The sequence below is a fragment of the Taudactylus pleione genome, unplaced genomic scaffold (assembly GCF_031769625.1).
Source record: "Taudactylus pleione unplaced genomic scaffold, aTauple2 ptg000053l, whole genome shotgun sequence".
Classification (NCBI taxonomy): domain Eukaryota; kingdom Metazoa; phylum Chordata; class Amphibia; order Anura; family Myobatrachidae; genus Taudactylus; species Taudactylus pleione.
The window spans coordinates 43,942,702-43,962,551 of NW_028284455.1; the positions used below are offsets into that span (position 1 = coordinate 43,942,702).

The 19,850-nt window shown below is 41.6% G+C and overlaps 1 protein-coding gene across 2 annotated transcripts in view; it reads left to right on the forward strand.

The window, feature by feature from the left end:
* The window catches only part of ULK4 (unc-51 like kinase 4), a 777,293-nt gene that overhangs the window by 50,956 nt on the left and 706,487 nt on the right, over positions 1 to 19,850 (forward strand). For both annotated transcript variants that reach the window (XM_088463894.1, XM_088463889.1), the window contains exon 15: positions 12,917 to 13,092. In XM_088463894.1, the coding sequence (XP_088320020.1) occupies positions 12,917 to 13,092 (176 nt within the window). The remainder of the gene's footprint in view (positions 1 to 12,916; positions 13,093 to 19,850) is intronic.

The following is a 19,850-nucleotide window of genomic DNA, read 5'->3' on the forward strand; positions in this document are numbered from 1 at the left end:
CTACTACAGACCAGTACATTTCATTCTGATACCTGACAGCTGCACTGATGATCGATGGATGAAACTGATTGCCTAACTTGATACTGTAAGTACTGTTAAATCATAAATAAACCTTTTAATATATTCCTTCCTATAAACCTCTAAGATTCACCTGCCTAGAACCTCTAAGACAAAACCCTGCCTAAAAACCTCTAAGACAACGCTAATTGCGTACGCAGTATGACCGCAAATAAAGACAGGAGTGGAATATTGTGGTTCCAACGCACAAGTATTATTCAGGTAAAAGTACAGTCAGTTACACGCAATCTATACATACATAATTTAGGCGTAAAAGGAAATAATACAGACCAAGTACGGTTATACATACGCTGCGCCTCTGGATCCAGAGATAGACTTCTCACTAGATATCCTCAGCTCACCCAAAATTCAGCATGAACTCCCAAACCAGTGTTTGGACACATGTATTTATTCCCCCCCCCAGACTGAAACAGGACAAAGGGGAAACTTCCTGCTGATCTCATTGGTTCCCAGAGGAGGAGCATATGTAACGACACATTTAACAGGTTGTTTCAAATAGACTTTTCCTGCCTCTAACAGCCGGGGTCTTTCTGGTAACGCCTCCTGTAACATTCCATCAACTAAAACATTTTGTTGCTTATAAGTTCTGCGATCCATAACTTGAGTTTGCATGATGCGATCTCTCCTCCGATAACACCGGGATTCTGTAAAAAGCGTAGGCATCAGAACGAGATCAAACATACCTTGCTTATCATATATAATACCTTAGATATCAAAAACCTCTATTTCTTAGCATTTAAACTAACTTAACCAACTTGAATCATACATTTTGATGCTTATGGAACCTTATGTGCGAATATGTAGTGTGTGGGTATTTGGGGTTTGATATAAGGACGCTAGTTATTAATGGGTGAGATTTAAGTGCATAATCTCTCATACACGAAGTGAACCTTCAGCAGTGTGGATGGCTGAGGGTTGTAATTCGACAAGCCCTCTGTCAGCAGGCCCCCACCTGCTGTGTTCAAAGGAAAACAAAACCTCTTTTGTTTGAAGTGCAAATGTATTATCACCTCAAACTATGGGATTAGGAGACATCTTGTCTAGTATTCAGGCAAATCCAATTGTGTAGATATTATATTACAATTGCCACAACTATACTTTATCTGCATCCCGGGATTCCCAATTTGTATGTAAAAATACCCATTGCCTCTCCTTATCTACTTAGAAAGCTGGTTTTTCCCGTTGCCCTTGGTGTTAACAAAAACATTGCCATCTGTTCTTAGTTAATGGGTTATAACTTGAATTAATGCTGACCACACAAAATGGTGTCTTGTGATCTCATTTCCAAAATGGCGTCGCTGCGATTAAATTTTAAACTGAACTTGTCTCACTCAATTATTCAGCTTTGACAGTACACAGTAGGGTTTAGGCTGGTCAGGAGAGCAATTAAAGCAACAGGTTGCTTACTTATATGCCCAGCATTTTCTGGCACTTCTATGAGCGCTATTTGTAAAGTGTGTCTCTCTCCTGCCTCTCTATATGTTAGTTTTTAGTTTTAACCTTGTTTTACTACACTTTACTGTTTGTGTGGGGTCTGTATGTATCATGACTAAAAGGGGCACTAAGGTGTCCCAAAAGTTAATTACCTGCAAAAAATATGAATTTACTCAGTCATCTAACTCCTTAATGTGTAACAATCCTGTATAACAATGTCAGGGACGTCAGATCCAGTTAAAATGTGCTCCAGTATAATTTGAGGGTAATTACATTCAAATCAGGTGAACGGTGTAGGAATTACAACGGTTTCTATATGTGCCTCCCATTTTTTAAGGGGCCAAAAGTAATGGGACTATCAACTCAAAAGCTATTTCATGGACAGGTGTGGGCTATTCCCTCATTATTTCATTATCAATTAAGCAGGTAAAAGGTCTGCAGTTGATTCTAGGTGTGACATTTGCATTTGGAATCAGTTGCTGTCGACTCTCAATATGAGATCCAAAGAGCAGTCACTATCAGTGAAGCAAGCCATCATTAGGCTGAAAAATCAAAACAAACCCATCCGAGAGATAGCAAAAACATTAGGTGTGGCCAAATCAACTGTTTGGAACATTCTTAAAAAGAAAGAACGCATCGGAGAGCTCAGCAACACCAAAAGACCCGGAAGACAACTGTGGTGGATGACAGAAGAATTATTTCCCTGGTGAAGAAAGACCCCTTCACAACAGTTGGCCAAATCAAGAACACTCTCCAGGAGGTAGGTGTATATGTGTCAAAGTCAACAATCAAGAGAAGACTTCACAAGAGTGAATATAGAGGGTTCACCACTAGATGCAAACAATTGGTGAGCCACAAAAACAGGAAGACCAGATTAGAGTTTGCCAAACAACATCTAAAAAAGCCATTACAGTTCTGAAACAACATCCTATGGACAGATGAGACAAAGATCAACTTGTACCAGAGTGATGGGAAGAGAAGAGTATGGATAATGAAAGGAACTGCACATGATCCAAAACATACCACCTCATCAGTGAAGCATGGTGGTGGTAGTGTCATGGCGTGGGCATGTATGGCTGCCAATGGAACTGGTTCCCTTGTATTTATTGATGCAACAGAATGAATTCTGAAGTGTTTCGGGCAATATTATAAGCTCATATTCAGTCAAACTCATTGGACGGCGCTTCACAGTGCAGATGGACAATGACCCGAAGCATACTACAAAAGCAACCAAAGAGTTTTTTAAGGCTAAAAAGTGGAATGTTATGCAATGGCCAAGTCAATCCCCTGACCTGAATCCAATTGAGCATGCATTTCACTTGATGAAGACAAAACTGAAGGGAAAATGCCCCAAGAACAAGCAGGAACTGAAGACATTTGCAGTAGAGGCCTGGCAGAGCATCACCAGGGATGAAACCCAGCATCTGGTGATGTCTATGCGTTCCAGACTTCAGGCTGTAATTGCCTGCAAAGGATTTGCAACAAAGTATTAAAAAGTGAAAGTTAGATTTAGGATTGTTTAGTTTGTCCCATTACTTTTGGCCCCTTAAAAAGTGGGAGGCACATATAGAAACCGTTGTAATTCCTACACCGTTCACCTGATTTGGATGTAATTACCCTCAAATTAAATGTGAAAGTCTGCAGTTAAAGCACATCTTGTTTGTTTCATTTCAAAGCCATTGTGGTGGTGAATAGAGGCCAAAATATAAAAATTCTGTCAATGTCCCAATATTTATGCACCTGACTGTAGATGGTTTTCTCAAGCTACTGGGGGTAAATCCTCTTATATTCTGTTTGTGGCTATTCCTTCTAGAGTTCTTATTCAGGACCCTCGTTTCGGTACTTTAGTACACCGTGTTGGTCACGGGACCATCAATTTCCCGTGGTTCCTGAGGTCGGGGCAGAGTCGCAACAACAACATCTACTCAACATGAGGTTAAGTCCACTATTAAGCTTAGTGCATGATGTGTTTTCTTCTCACTTCAGAGTAGCATGGACAAAATCTTGTACGGAAGCTTCGATCCGGGATCTCATCCCTCGGGGATACAAGATTTTTTTTTAGTCTCCTCCTCTACACAGGCTTGCCAGTTTCCAATGAAGTATCGTTTTTATAGGAAACTATACATTAGCTTCTATCCACGAGAGTGATGGTCCAGGTTCCCAGTCATCAGACAGGATAAAGTTTTTTTTTTTACTCCAGTATTTTCGTGGTTCCGAAGCCTTACGGCTCGGTCAGACCTACTCTGATCTTGTAGAATCTCAATCTGTTCCTAAGGATTGTCCCTTCAGTCGGGGATTGCGGGACTAGAGGGCAGAGTTTCACGATATCCCTGGATACCAAGGACGACTTTCTTCACATCCCTCTCTGGCCGCCTCACCAGGTGTTTCTGAGATTCGTATTTCGGAACTCTCATTTCCAGACTCAGAGCTTACTCTTCGGCTTATCCTCAGTCCCAAGGTTAAAACAGGGAATCTCTATTATCCCTTACCTGGACGATCTTCTACTGATGGCCTATTCCAGGGTCCAATTACTGCAGAACATCACAGTGGCTCTCTTCCGTCTCATTCGGAATTCTTCCATTGGATTCAGAATTTTCCCAAGTCTCATCTGCATCTGACACAGAGGCTACAGTTTTCTGGGTATGCTCATGGACACTTTATGTCAGAAAGTATTCCTTCATCACAACTTCCATTCAGGAGATGGTGAGGAAGGTCCTTCGACATCGTCTGGTATCGGTGCATGTTTGCTTTCGACTCCTGAGGAAGATGGTCAAGGCATTAGAGACCTTTTCCTTACTGATATTTTCTCTCCTCGATTTTTCAGCTAGTCCTTCTCTCTGTGACTAGGGACCCATCTTTTCATTCACCAACGGGTAAAGTTAAGCCCCATAACTCAGATACCCCTTTTCTGGTGGTTCAGCTCGATGCTCCTACAGGAGGAAAAGAGATTTGGAGTATGGGATGTTACTATTTTCACCACAGACGCGAGTCTGAAAGGATGTAAGATGGTGATTCAGGAACAGCACTTACAAGGCCGCTGGATATCAGAAGATTGGAATTGCGGGCAGTGTTCTACGCTATTCAGACAGCAGATCCCCTGTTGCGGAGCCAAACAGTCAGAGTCCAGTCGGACAATGCCAAAACAGTAGCGTACATTAACCACGGCAGCTCCAGATGGGCGGCTTTAAAAGAAGTAAGCCGGATTCGAACCTGGGAGGAGAAAGTTGCAGGGGCATTCTCAGTAATCTTCATTCCAGGTGTAGCAAATTGGGAAGCAGATTACCTCAGCTGGCAAGACATGCATCCAGTGGTATGGGCACTACACCCACAGGTTCTTCGCGTATGGTGGGGTCTTCCTCTGGTCGACCTCATGGCATCCAGACAAAATCATCAATTGCTTTTCTTCAGCTCTATGATCGTGACGGTTCAACTTTGTCTGTCTATTTCCTCAGTTTCCTCTTCTCCCTCGGATTCTACAATACATCAAAAGGAAGAACGCCAAGGTTCTATTGGTAGCTCTGGATTGGCCTCATACAGCTTGGTATTCCATCCTTCAACTGCTGCTGATCAACTATCTGTGGCCACTACCTCTGAGAGAAGATCTCTTAATGCAGGGTCCTGTAGTTTATCCAGACTTAACACTGGTTTGTTTGACGGCGTGGCTGTTGATAGGGCCATCCTGAGACCTAAAGGGATCCCATCCACGGTAATCCCTACTTTGCTTAGAGTTAGGAAGGAAGGTACCTCTGTACATTACCTCTGTATTTGGAAGACTTATGTTTCATGGTGCAAATGTAGAGGGGCTCCTCCTACAGAATTCAATCTAGCCTGATTTCTGCTTTTTCTGCAAGCAGGTTTCTCAGCAAGTCTGCGGTTGGGTTCGCTGAAGGTTCAAATTTCAGCTCTGATGGTTTTCTTCCAGAAGAAGTTGGTCTTGTATATAGGAGGTACACATTTTTCTACAAGGTGTGATTCGGTTACAACCACCTTTCGTTCGTCCTATGGCTACATGGGATTTGGATCTCGTACTTTCTTTTTTACAGTTTCCTCTGTTCGAACTTTTGCAGTCGGTGGAGTTAATATACCTTTCGTGGAAAGTTACACTTCTTCTCACACTGGCCTCAGCCAGGAGGATGTCGGACCTAGGAGCTCTTTTCTGTCATCCTCCATACTTGGTATTTCATGAGGATAAAGTGGAACTCTGTACAGGAATGGACTTTATTCCATGGGTGGTTTCGGCTTTCCACATCAACCAACCTATTATGGTACCAGTTCTTCCGCAACACTCACCTTCGTCAGGATCCTTGGATCTTGTTAGGGCTCTTCGTATTTATGTGGAAAGGGACTGCAGCCATGTGTAAAACAAACTCTATATTTGTTTTGTATGATGCTGCTCGTCCTGGTTGGCAAACTTCCAAACAGTCATTGGCCTACTGGATTCGTCTGTCCAGCAGACAGGCATATATGGCTTCATCTAGGAAGCCGCTGTGTGCCCCTGAGCACGGCGCACAGCCAATGGGGGGCACGATCAGGATGATCGCTCCCCCAATATGCATAGGAGACTGCTCCGGCTGCTGCTTTAGCAGCCACGAGCAGTTTCCCAGTGCAGCCCAGCACACAGCAGCATGTGCTGGGCTGCTGTGACTTAAGAGGGAGGAGGAGTGGTGCCGGACCCGAGTCCCCTGCCGGGCCCCTGCAGCAAGCACGGGCCCAGGTAATTTGTACCCGCCACCCCCCCCCCTCTCTCGGTGCCCTTGGATACACAAGTACAGTAAATAGTAAGAGAACAAAATAAATGGACAAACTATAAGCAGTATTTATGTAAAGCTGATGAAATAATCCCAAAAAATGTAATCACGCCAAAAAAAGATCACAGGTATTAAATACTAATAAGTTATATCTAAAAATGAAAAGTAAAGAATGGTACAAGAAATATCAAGATCTGCAGTGAGGTGACACGATGACTTCTCTGAGCATAACGGCACTCCAATTCAACACTATTTATTTTCTCCATACAATGTAGGTGGAGGGCACCTTCACTTGAAAGAAGGGTTCCCTTTTTCAACCTAGTTGCCCCCATAGAAGGTATTATTGTCTGATGATCAGTATGATCAATAGACCATAACACACTACACTACAAAGAACTCAGTCAAGGGAAGGGGAAGATCTCCCCCCATCCTGGTGCAATCACATTTGAGAGAGTGGATTTTCTTCTTTCAAATGAAGTGGCCTCTAAGTAGCTGTTGTCTGGAGATCACTCATTACTCTACACTACACAAAACATAAGTTTTCCTAAGACAGGGGAAGGCCCTAACGTGCCATATCTTCCCCACACTTGCAAGCATTTGAATTTTAGTTCACTTTCTTTCAGTTTTATGGAAACAATACTCTTTTTTTTATTTATAGTATGAGAAGGTATAAAGAAATTAAGTGTATTTAGGGAAATGTCAAAGTCCAGTAGAAAAAGTACAAAGTTAGGCCCAGTACAGGGGTGAGAAAAGCATCTGCAGTGCTAGGGTTGATAGGACCCTATTTATATAGTGCCCATACGCACATTATCATCTACTATTAACATAATTATATTGGGTAATGTCACACACAACTAATTAGGAGTTGATTTGCTTGATGATAAGAGTGTTCTGATCACATCTGCCAGCCATCATTATTGTTTTGTGTTTGCTGTCATACCTGCAAATCACCTCAAATATCTATTATTTCCAAAATCATTGTGGGCTCAATGACATAAGAGGATAAAATATTAAGACCACTGGTCTTTGTTCCAAACCAAATTAGAAAATACAGTTATCTATAAGGGTAATGCGATTCAAATAGCGTACAGTGGTATTAGGACTTTTTCCTTGGCTCCGCTTCTAGGCTCTACACACACATGAACCAAACAGTACCAATGGCTTTCAGCTCTTCTTTCAGTTTAGAGTTTAGGAGAAGTCCGCATCAAATCTCTACTCTATCTTATCCTGCTCAGTTTGGATGTATATCTGTATGGAGTTGGGCTCCATTCATCTTCCGCAGTGAAGTGGTTAATAGACACTCACATGCTAGAATCTTTATGTTGAAAATGTCTGATACCCACATTAAGCATTACAATGAATGAATGAATATAGATCTTCAGGGAGTATGAGCACTAATGTTACACTTTCAAGAACATGTACAAATCTAAAAGTATTTCTGAAAATACATTACAGAGAAATGACATGTAAATAGCTGTATTACCCTATTTTCAAATATTGGATGAACAAAGAAGTAGCATAATGCATCTAAAATAATGGGATGATTCATTGGAATGTAGTAGCAAAATGTTGCTCATGCTGAAATGTAATTCTTTGCCTTAAGTAAAATGTACTTTAAATTGAGACAATTTTCAGCTCTAAATGTACACCTTATAACATTATCTGCCAGTGATTACCGTCATTTCTACAAAACTTTTACAAATGTTGCGGGAAGAGCATTGCATGTAACAATGTGGGTTTATATGGTTATGTGTTTTTTTTTTTTTCTGCATTTTATTTCAATTTTAAGCAACTTTTTCTCTGCATTGTCTACCTTCACTTTACCAAACATTGCTCAGAATATAGTTTTTTAAAGTATGAAATGCATTTTAATAATTATATTTCCCACAAGTTCTACAATACCAGTTTCCAGGTATGGCAGTGAAATAGAACTAAGCAATATAAATTAAGTCCCCTCAAATGAAATAGAATAAGAATGGATCTTGTATGTCCTTTCATGGCTTTGTATGTGTTATTTAATAAAGGTAATTACAAAGGAAATAGAGCGTTTTAACAATTTACAAAATAATGACTGTTTATGGTAACTACACTGTTTTGTAGAGAATCTGTGGGAGTTTATTACAGCAACTACCAGATGTTGGATGTGTGTATATTGAGACACATGACCGATATCAACACAGGAGTAAAATTCTTGCCAAACACCCGTTAACGTTTCTGCATCAACTCCAGCGATAGGTGTTGTGATGTGGTGTTTCAGATCATCGAGTTTCACAGGAAGGGGAGGAATAAAGACCTTGTCCTTGACATATCCCCATAAAAAAGTCACAGATTGATAGATCGGGCTTTGTGATGGCCTGCATTGGCGAGACATGTTGCCGTCTGTTGCGTGGCCAATCCAGCACTGTGGAAGTGTTTTTCGACGATGTCATTTCTAACTTTATGGTGTCAGTGTGGTTGTGCCTCATCTTGTTCTAGTTGTCCCTGTCTTTGTGCAGTTGAAGCATGAACCAATTAATAAGCATATTGATAAGAAGCTGCTGTTACAATTTTTCTTGAAAAACAAGGGGCCATACACTTTTTTACAGGACATAGCACAGAAGACATTAACCTTCATGGAATCCAGCACATGCTCAACTGTTGATCTCGGATATTCAGTCTCCTATCTGCGAACATTTTGTTTGCTAACTTTCACACTGGTATGGAAGATTTAATCGTCACTGAAAGTTAGACACTAAATAAAACCCCCTTCTGCACTTCATTCCTGATTTTGTCTTGTTCACGTAGACTCTTCTATAACTGCAATATGTAGGGAGTCATTTGCAGCTTCTTCAGTTAGATTTTCATGGGAACGCCTACCGTCTGGGGCCGGCCCCACTGACATCACAAGTGATGTCAGTGGGAGTGCTCTTGGCTCTGATAGAGCCGAAAGCACTCCAGGGCTTGCGGAAGACGAGACCCTACCACAAGGGTCTCATCGCAAGCCCGCTGGTCGCGATGGTCTTGACCATTGCGACCATCTTTTTGGCCGCTCGCTATAGCTGTGGGTGGTCACCCACAGCTATACGAGTGGCCAGGATGCCGCTCCAAAAAAAACAGGGACGGCCCTGATTCAGAGCGAGAGCGCTCTGTCAGAGCGTCCGGCTCGTCTCCACAGCATTTGTGGCCATCTTAACTGACTGGTCATGTGACACATTTCCAGTTCCTTTTGTTACTGTGGCTTTCAGTAGTTAAAACTTCAAGAGTTTTTCTTTGTAACTGTGTATGGTGAGTATCCTTATCTTAAATAGTCGTTATTTTACAAATTGTTAAAACTGTTTATTACTTTTGTAATAACCCTTTACATGCAAAGTACATCACAAATATATTAATAGACAATTGACTTTAAAATTAGAGCAACATTACTTTTAATGGGTCACTGCATCTCCAAAATCACAGGAAATTTAGATTTTCACGTGCAACGATTAGAAGGGTGTACTGCAACTATACAACATCAGGGAAGACATCCATTGTGTGACACCGCTGTGGCCGATAAAAAAAACTGTGGATTACCAGTGTCGTCTGGCATGCATTGTAACATCCAACAGGCATTTGACATTGCTGCAAATAACGGTAAAGTTTAATACTGGGGCTTTAAGTAACATTAGTGTTTGAACAGTACAGCGTTCCTTTTCTACTATAAGGTACAAGAGCCACCAGGGCTTGTGAACACCACCCCTGGAAGCAAGATGACTGGAAATGTGTAGCCTGCTCTGAGTCATGGTTCCAACTGTTTCGGACAGATGGACAACTACTTGTGTGTAGAAGACCTTACAAGGCAATAGACTCTGAATGCCAACAAGGGACAGTCCAGGGCTACAGAGACACTGTTATGGTGTGGGGTGTTTTCAGCTGGCACGCATTAGGGCCCCTGAAACATCTGCAGACCGGCGGACGCTACATCATCATGCTAGCAGATCATTTGCTACCGTTCATGTCATGCATTCACTCAGATGGGAGCAGGCTCTTTCAGCACCACAATGCACCATCGCAAAGGTCTGTAGCCATCAGATTACAGCTTCAAGAGCATTTCTCTGAGTTTGGCATCATGACTTCACCCCCTCGTTCGCCAGATTTAAACACTGTAGAACACGTGGTATGCAGTTCAACGTGCCATCAATTGCAGGATTCCACCACCAGTGAATATTTGGGAATTGTGGGCCATTATTCAGGAGGCATGGTGTACACTATCTACACAGTGCTTCAGAGGCTTGTGGAGTCCATGCCTAGTCGTGTTGCTTCTGTAATGCAAAAGCAGGTCCTGCGCGTTACTAGACAGGCGTCCCAGTTTTCTCTGGCACATAAGTGTATATTCACAGTATACACAAGAAAAATGTAAACTAGGTTCTTCTGAAGTTGCTGAAACATTGCGCAACACTGATAAATATTATTTAAATGGAAATATATATTTATTTATACAGCCAAAATATATTTTTATCCTGCGCTATGAATAGAATTAAAAGACTGAGTATCAAATAACCTGTTGCTCCTCTGTTAATGGCACTGAAATGTGTAGTAGATACAACAGATAACGGGAGGGTGCTCAATAATGGACAAACAATAATATTATTGCTTATAACAGTTTCAAAGTTTGTTCTGAACACCTTAATACCCTTTTAGTCTATAAAACTGAGAGATGTTCAGGGTCACCTTTAGTATGTTAATGGCGTATCAAAACCTTGATGGACGTTCTTTTAACCAAGAGTCCCTTGGATGGCTTAAATTAAGATGGCCAGTCACCTGGACAACTCTAGGAATAGACCCTCTTACTAATGAAAACATCCAGAGAAAGAGGCTTTTAGCCATACATATGGATATAAAATATATTAAAAATAAGTTACTACACAATAGTTGAGGGTATGCTTACATAAAACAGCTCATAGATGCTGACATGAATGACCACACATAGGATCATCTTCTAAACCTCTTGTCCCACCCTGTAAGGGGATGTGAGCTCACCACACTGGGATCATAGTGTTGGACCTTGTAGCAACCTTACCCTATGCGTTTCATCCCTTCAGGACTTCTTCAGGGGCATATCTTAACAAATAATAGGTTTATACTGGTGTTAGATGAACATATTTTTTGTGGAGCATAGACATATAGCGCTTACATACAATTTTACATATTTACAATTTTAATGTATCTGTTGTGCATACATTAACCTCCTTTTACACCTAAAGTGTGATGACATCAGTTCCTATCACTACCGATTGATCTAAATGACAACCCTATTGAAAGTGTCAACATATATAAATATGGCTAGCCATATTAGATTTAAATTGTGGGGGCAGTGTTTTAAAGCCTACTGTAATATAAACGGTTCGCTAAGAGCCTTATTTTCGACTTAACCACAGATCTCCCTTGATTTCCTATGGCGCTATGTCTTCCGTGCTAATGGGATGAGCCAATCAGGATCCACTAAGTAAATCCTGTCTGTTTGTCACCGTGGGCTGCCTTGTGTTCCAAAGCCATAGCCCAGAATGAATGGCTTTAACCACAATGCAGTATTTTGTGTTCCCCCCCACTCGTCATGCGCTCCAGGCACCATTTTGGACTCCTGCAATGCGTTCCAAAACAATAGGAAGTGTTGGCTTAAATCAAAATTAACTTATTTGGAATTATTGCATATATAAATACAATTAAAGGCATAGTGATATTAACTTGTGAACTGCAAACTATTCTATAGATGCTGTGTATATGAGAGATAACTATAATGATAATGATTTTACTTCTATATATGTATTATGTTAAATATAAGATACGAGATATAATTGTGAGGCTATATTGCTTGAAAATAGGTGTGTTTTATGTATGATCACCCTATTGCTAATAAATACGAAAATGAAATTAAACTAAAAATAAAATAAAGCTAACTCAAAAGAATACAAATGAATATGAATGAAAATTAAGGTAAATATTAAAATATAAATAAATGTAAAGTAAAAGAAAATTAAATGACTGGATTATAAATTGAAAATAAAAATACATACTTGCTATGTCTGATATGCAATTACATGTGACCCGCTAATATATACTAAAATTTGTGCCTTTAAATAAAAAAATTATATGTGCAGCAAAAACCTTAATAAACCTTTGGAATTCATAATTTGATTACCAGTTTTCCATAAAATATTCCAATACATAACAAATATTCGTATTTATAACTAAACTAGACCTACAAATTCCTATTTAACTGATCGGATGGTTCACAAGAAATATTAAAACATTTTTTAAAGAAAGAGACCATATACAGTACTGTGCAAAATATTTAGGCAGGTGTGGAAAATATGCTGCAAAGTAAGAATGCTTTCAAAAATAGAAGTGTTAATGTTGGTAGTTTATTTTCATGAATTAACAAAAATGAAAAGTTATTAACCCAATCCTTCCACACTACACTGTACTGAGCGACAAACCAATTCTTTTGGCTACACCATAATGAACAGTATGCCGCGTGAAAACCATCTTTTCTCTTACTCTTCAGTTTCAAAAATGGAAAGACTATCATTTGTCACCAACATTTAATTTCAAATCTCTCTATGTGAAGACTCGTATTTAATAATGTTATTCAGATATAAAACTCATGTATGGTGTTAAATTTGTTCATCTTTGATCCACAGCTGAAAAACTTGCCTCTCTGAAAGAACCTGAGTGGAACAACTTTCTTGGACAACTCTTCTCTTTACTGGACTCTGCAGAGAAATCAGCACCACGTGCAAAACTCAACTTGCTCTGCTACGTGTGCACAGTGTCTGGACATAGAGATGTGGCCACTAAGCTTATCAACTCACAGATTGTGAGTCAAGTTTTTTAAAATATATTTATTGTTATTGCAGTATGCGTTGCTTCGAGCTGCCGGTTATGGGGTTATACCCCTAAATGATGGATCGGTCAGCAGACCGATCTGCTGCCTGAGCGAATGATTTCTAAGCTATACACCCATACTAATTGGCCACTCAATATATCTGGTCTGACATCACAACTTTTAGAGCATTTAAATTTGCTCGCCCAGTTGTGATGTCAGTGTTGGGGGTCCCTGCAGCAAGTTAATAGGCGGTCGGCGGGTCGCCCGTACACATCTGCAGATGCACCAATTTATTTTTCAGATATATCGGCATAGGCTGTGCCGCAGGGTAGATGTATGTGAACATTGTAATTTGCAGACTTGTCAGATGTACCCACCTGCCAATACGCTCGCAATATATCATTAGTCGATTGATCAAATGATATATCGACAATTATGTATCCAGGTTTAGTGTTTTTACAGGCTTGATTGGTTTTCAGACTAATACTGAAATAGCACAGTGTTATCTCCCTCCTAATTACATCTCCAATTTAAAGCTCTGGGATATGGTGGGATATTGTCTTATAATCATCCACTGTTACCTTTAAATGAGTGTTCCTTAAATCGACTGATGTTGCCATCATCATTCAGTGTGCAGTCACCTGTATCTGTGAACTTGAAAGCAGATTGCAGCTTGTCATTAGTCAGCTACAGCTCGTTGTACTGAAACCATGGCTGTACAGTGATAAGCAGCAAGGAGGGGTGTGTCTAGGTGTCCGATCGCCCCTGGCAAAGTAAGGGACTGGCGCACCCCCATATTTTAAATAGGGACAGTGCGCGCCAAAGGCGAGAGCGCCATAAAATGGACATGGTCTCGTTGGTGGCCACATAATAGTACCCCAAATTCAAAGTACTCCACACAGTAGTGCCCCTTACTCACATTACACCACAGTGTCCCATTCACATTATACTACACAGTAATGTCCCTTATTTACACTATGCCAAACAGTAGTACTTGTTATGCATGATACACCACACAGTAGTACCCTTTATTCACGTTATGCCACACAGTAGTACCCTTTATACACATTGCGCCACACACTAGAGCCCCTTATCACATTACGCTACACAATAGTACCCCCTATACACGTTATGCCACACAGTAGTAGTGCTCCTTACACATTATGCCATACAGTAGTTGTGCCCCTTACACATTATGCCACACAGTAGTTGTGCCCCTTACACATTATCCCACACAGTATTAGTGTTCCTTAGACACTATGCCACATAGTAGCGCCCCTAACACATTATGCCCACAGTAGAAGATCCCCATACATATTATGCCCAGTAGTAGTGCCCTTTACACATTATGCCCACAAAGTAGTAGTATTCCTTACACATTATGCATCATGGTATTAGTACCTGTCTGACCAACGGAATGGCTCCTCAGCAAGGTACTGTGGGGAGTCTAGACTCTGCAGACACTGCGGGAACCGTGATAGGCGGAGCACCTGACAGTCACAGCCCGCTGCAGTGCATACTAGTAGTGGTGTGCCCGCCAGAGAAGGAGCTGGGTGCACTGTTACTAATATGCATGCAGTGGGCGTTAGTAGTTCGTCCAAAGCTGTAACTATGGCGAGTGAATAGATCCCCTTCAGTTTTTCTACCCAGTTACTATCCAATGTCATTCAATACTATCCACGTGGACATAGAGGAGGATTATAAACCTGTGGCGAGCCACCGAGCCTGAAATGCGGCGAGCGAAGCGAGCCCGCGATGGGGCAAGTTTATTTTTTTGGTGGACTGTATGGGCAGGGAAGCGCACTTCCGCCCTCACTGCACGTCACTTCCAGTTATAGATACTGAAGGGGATCTATACCTTTCCGTAACTGTGTGCCTCCTGCCGCGGAGCTCGTCACCAAGACCTCCAGAACTGTAAGGGAGACCCACGATTTTCAGGCAGCAAAGGCCGCTCAGCAGTGGGGCAGTGAGTACTATGGGCCTGATTCAGAGCCGCTCGTTCGTTCCGAGCGATGTTTGCCCAACTGCGCATGCGTACGGATCGTAATACGCACGCGCGAACCAGTCAGTGCGGCCGAAAATCGTTTGTTCGCTAAATAGCGAATGCCTGCTATTTTGAGTGACATGAGGAGGCATATGTAGGTGGTAACGGGGGAAGGTGCTTGAAAACGGGGAGTGGAGATCAGAACGCAGGCATGCTTAAAGGTCAAAACGGGCGTTTTAAGGGTGTGCATAATTAATACAGCAGCGTCATTGACCACGTCACTGGGTTATTTTATAGTCAGAACTGCTCGCATGATTGCGGTAGGAAAAACCAACCACAAGAATAGCGAGCAGTTCATACGCTGGTCGATGTACTCGATTAATCTAATAAATAGCGGACATGACGTAGGATGCGAGCGGCCAGGCGGCGTAGTTTTCCAAAAAACGACCGCATGTTTTGTTCGCTCGTTCAGACCTAGAGGCGTGAACAGACCGCAAAGAGCGAACGGTTCATTTGAATAGCCACCCCCTTTTCCTGAACGAGCGAGCGCAAATAGCGTCCGGCTCTGAATCAGGCCCTATGCACGCAGAAAGAAGGTGGCAGGCAGTCCCAGCAGCAACTGCCTTCCACCAGCCAGAGCAGGAGTCCTGGACAGGCTGCACAGATCACAGAAAGAGCACCTTGCCTACCAAATGTCGAGCAAAGGTATAAGTGGATACCCAAGGTGCTCCAGGAATCACCAACAGGCTGAGGACAATATACTTGTGGAGGATATAGGAGAGGGAGCATTGGGCCTGATTCAGAGCCGGACGCTATTTGCGGTCGTTCGTTCTGAAAAAAGGGGTGGCTATCCAAATAAACCGTTCGCTCTTTGCGGTCTGTTCACGCCTCTATGTCTGAACGAGCGAACAAAACTTGCGGTCGTTTCCTACGTCATGTCCGCTATTTATTGGATTAATCGAGTACATCGACCAGCGTATGAACTGCTCGCTATTCTTGTGGTTGGTTTTTCCTACCACAATCTTGCGAGCATTTCTGACTATAAAATAACCCAGTGACGTGGTCAATGACGCTGCTGTATTAATTATGCACACCCATTAAACGCCCATTTTGACCTTTAAGCACGCCTGCGTTCTGATCTCCACTCCCCGTTTTCAAGCACCTTCCCCTGTTACCACCCACATACGCCTCCTCCTGTCACTCAAAATAGCAGGCATTCGCTATTTAGCGAACAAAAGATTTTCGGCCGCACTGACTGGTTCGCGCATGCGTATTATGATCTTTACGCATGCGCAGTTGGGCAAACATCGCTCGGAACGAACGAGCGGCCGCTTACGAGCAGCTCTGAATCAGGCCCATAGTCCAGCCCAAGAACTACATCGTCCCAGCGGTAGATGTGTTATCCCTTACCTGCAGTGTCCGTCACCAGCACAGGAGAGCTGGTTATAGGGACAGAAATTCCCTGGGGGTGGCCAGCAGGTTGCAGGCTCTGATGAGTCCATCCATGTGATATTACTACCTGGCCAGGGGTGGCACCACCGGATGGTACCCTCTCTCCCCCCCCCCCCCCCTTCCTTGGCTGGCACCCCCGGGGAGTGCCATCCTGGACAAGGGGTAGATACGCCCCTGGCAGCAGATCACACCATGGCTCATACAGTACACTTTCTGTGTTTCCTCAGTTGATGGCACCGATACTCTCTTCTTGAATTCATGACACTCAAACATATTTCAATAATGATTCTTCAGATATTTTGTTTTATGTATATTTGCAATTCTTGTTTTTTTAAAAAAGCACAAAGTAAGGCAGTACTAGAGAAAACAGCTTGCTTACTTAATGCATACATTAATGGGAATTATGTTATGGGAATGATGTTATAATTAAAATGACCTATAGAGAACAATCATTAGGGTTGATATACTGTAACAGAAGACTTGGTAGAATTTTAATTATTTTATGTTATGTTTAAACAAGCTTATACAGGTAACCAGGGACTCTATTGAAATCTGCTGTAAGCCATAACAGTCAGTGCAAATTTAACTAGGAAAATTCAGACAAAATAGCCCAGACTGATCCTGAAACTGTCAGATTGAAACAGTCCAAACCATGTAAATGCGCTGGTGAAAGGTTAAAATTCATCCAGGCTGCCCACATTACAGTCGGAACCAGCAGGCAAAATAAAATCCCCGCTTGTCAAGCACCACAACATAAATCTAAACGGAAAACTAGATAAAATGTTCTGCTTTCTTAGATCAGTACCATTGTACACACTTAGGGGCTGATACAGAGTTGTACGCTATGCCGACATTTATGGAGTGGAGCGATTATCGGTAAACTGTGAATGCATCAAGGTACATTACTGTAGTTGCTTGCAGCGACTATTTACTCTGTGTGATTAACAGTCAGGGAGCGCTCGGTGGAGGTAATGGGGAGTGGTAGCAAAGAATGCAGCCATATCACAATTGCCTGCGACATGTCTGCTTCTGTGATCCCGTGTGTAAGAAAAATGGCTCTGGCGTCTTAGTTCCAACAACCATTCTGCGCGACCATAGGGCTACACAGAAAACCAATAATCGAAGGATCTACGACTGATGCTGCATTTTTGTGCGCAGATGTTTGGATCGGGAAAGCCGCAGGTGGGTGTCTTAATACATTCCTCGACATCTGCGACATTTGCCTATTTTCGCACATCAGCTCTGTACACAGATGCGGCAGCGTCATTACCGTACAGCTCTTAATCAAGGCCTTAGTTACTTGGAAAACTCTGTACTACTGCAAGTTCAGGTTTTATTCCCAAGTGACTACATTTATCCTAATCAAATACCAAAGGCATCAGAACCCTGCTTGTGGCAAAAAGCCAAAATGAACTAAATATTGTAACATTTCCTTAGGGTTATTTCTAATTTAGTGTTGTTTTCATAATACCAGATTAGAAATGGCTGGAGTTCATAGTGTATTTGTGTTATTGACATATGTAGGTTTTTGAAACCTCACTAAGTTATTTTATTAGGTTACCTTTAGTTATTTGAGAATATAAATTAGATGAAGAGAATGTATGAGGGTTCATATTTGTTACAGCATTTCCTGTGGATCCCAACTAGCAGTTTGTATCGGCTTTACTTTGCCATCACTGAACAGTGACTACAGCATTAACTGAGCCAATCATAGGAATCAGTGATCCTAAATGACCCTCTTTGTACCAACTGACCTTTATTGTCTAAGGGGCATTATATTACTAGAATATGACTCTTAACAAAGCTGCAACAAATATCTGGCTGGATAAAGTTTGTCCCGCTGGGACCTTGAATCTTGTTAGGCCAAGTGCAACATTTGTTGTGGTGAATGATGTGGCTGGTGGATTATTTCTGTTTGCAGGAGAAGCTGGTCTCCCTGAACAACCAGCCAATCTTACAAACCTTAAGCACTTAGGGCCTGATTCAGATTTGGAAACTAATCCCATCGCCACTGTGTATCTGTACACAGCGGTATTGTAAAATATTGAAATATCGTAGCCGCCAGAACCTGTACAGAGATGCCCACCGGTGGTGTCCCTGAACCGGCGCTTGCATACAAAGACACACCATCGGTAGCACATTCGTCGCACCATCGAAAATCTGAGCAGAATGTCCTTTGGAAGTAAGCCGTCGGAGCCATTGACAAGCCCAGGAAACAGTCGGGACACGTTTGTGTTCGTCTAGCCACCCACAGTTACCACCCATGCTCGCTGACTGTCACTCACTTTGCAGTAACGATCTGTAATCAATCCCAGTGCAGGTGCGACTCAAACTCTTGCGCAGTACAAATAAAAATTGCTCAATTCCGCAAACATCGGCAATGTGTCCACCTCTGAATGAGGCCCTTCATCACTGAATGGCTTCTCACTATTCATAGCAGATAGTACTTGCAGAATAAAAATATTTAATTTCCTGGGAATTATATATATATATAAAAGATTGTGTTCAGTGTGTTCTTTCCAATAGAAGCTTTTATGCAATTAGTGTGACCTAGATAAATATTCTAACAATCAGCTAGTTCTCCTGAGTATATGGATAGCAAATGTGTTTTATTCAAGCTCTCACCTCATATTGTTGTCCAATTATTATGTATTTAGGATTTTTCTGCTCAGCATAAATAAATAGTAGTTTATAGGACTTAAAATCAATTGTTTCAATATGTATTTCACATGTGTACAGTAGTATATTGTAGACCTCAGCCCAGCAAACAAAATATTTGTTTTAAAATATTTAGAATTTAAAACACGGTCTTGATCATTTAATAATATTGTATACATCATCCCATGGGGTACACCTTTATTATGAGGTTTCATGATCAAATACCTTTAGGAGGTTTGCACTTAAAATACTATATACTTTAAAATTATTTATTGCTCCATCCTTTTATGCATCCCCATCTTGCAAGGAAATTAGGGATTTTTTTTAACACCTGCAGGACAGGGTGTTTTTTGTTAGGCTGCATCGGTTTCTGGATTTTACTTGTGATTTTATCCCACATTATGCACAGTCAGAACTCAACGTGCCTGCCCAGGTAGCTGTTGACATGCTGAAATATTTCTAGGTGGCGTATGACTGAATTTGGGGTTGTGTGTTACTGTAGACCCTTTATCCTTTACAAAAAGAGGATATTGGTATTGCAAAGTAGTCTAAGGCCACCCCTATTATTGTTCCAAATATTGCAGCTTTTGAGGATGATACTGATAAAAAAAATGTAATGTACTGGCTGGTGTTTTTTTTAAGAACTAATATAACC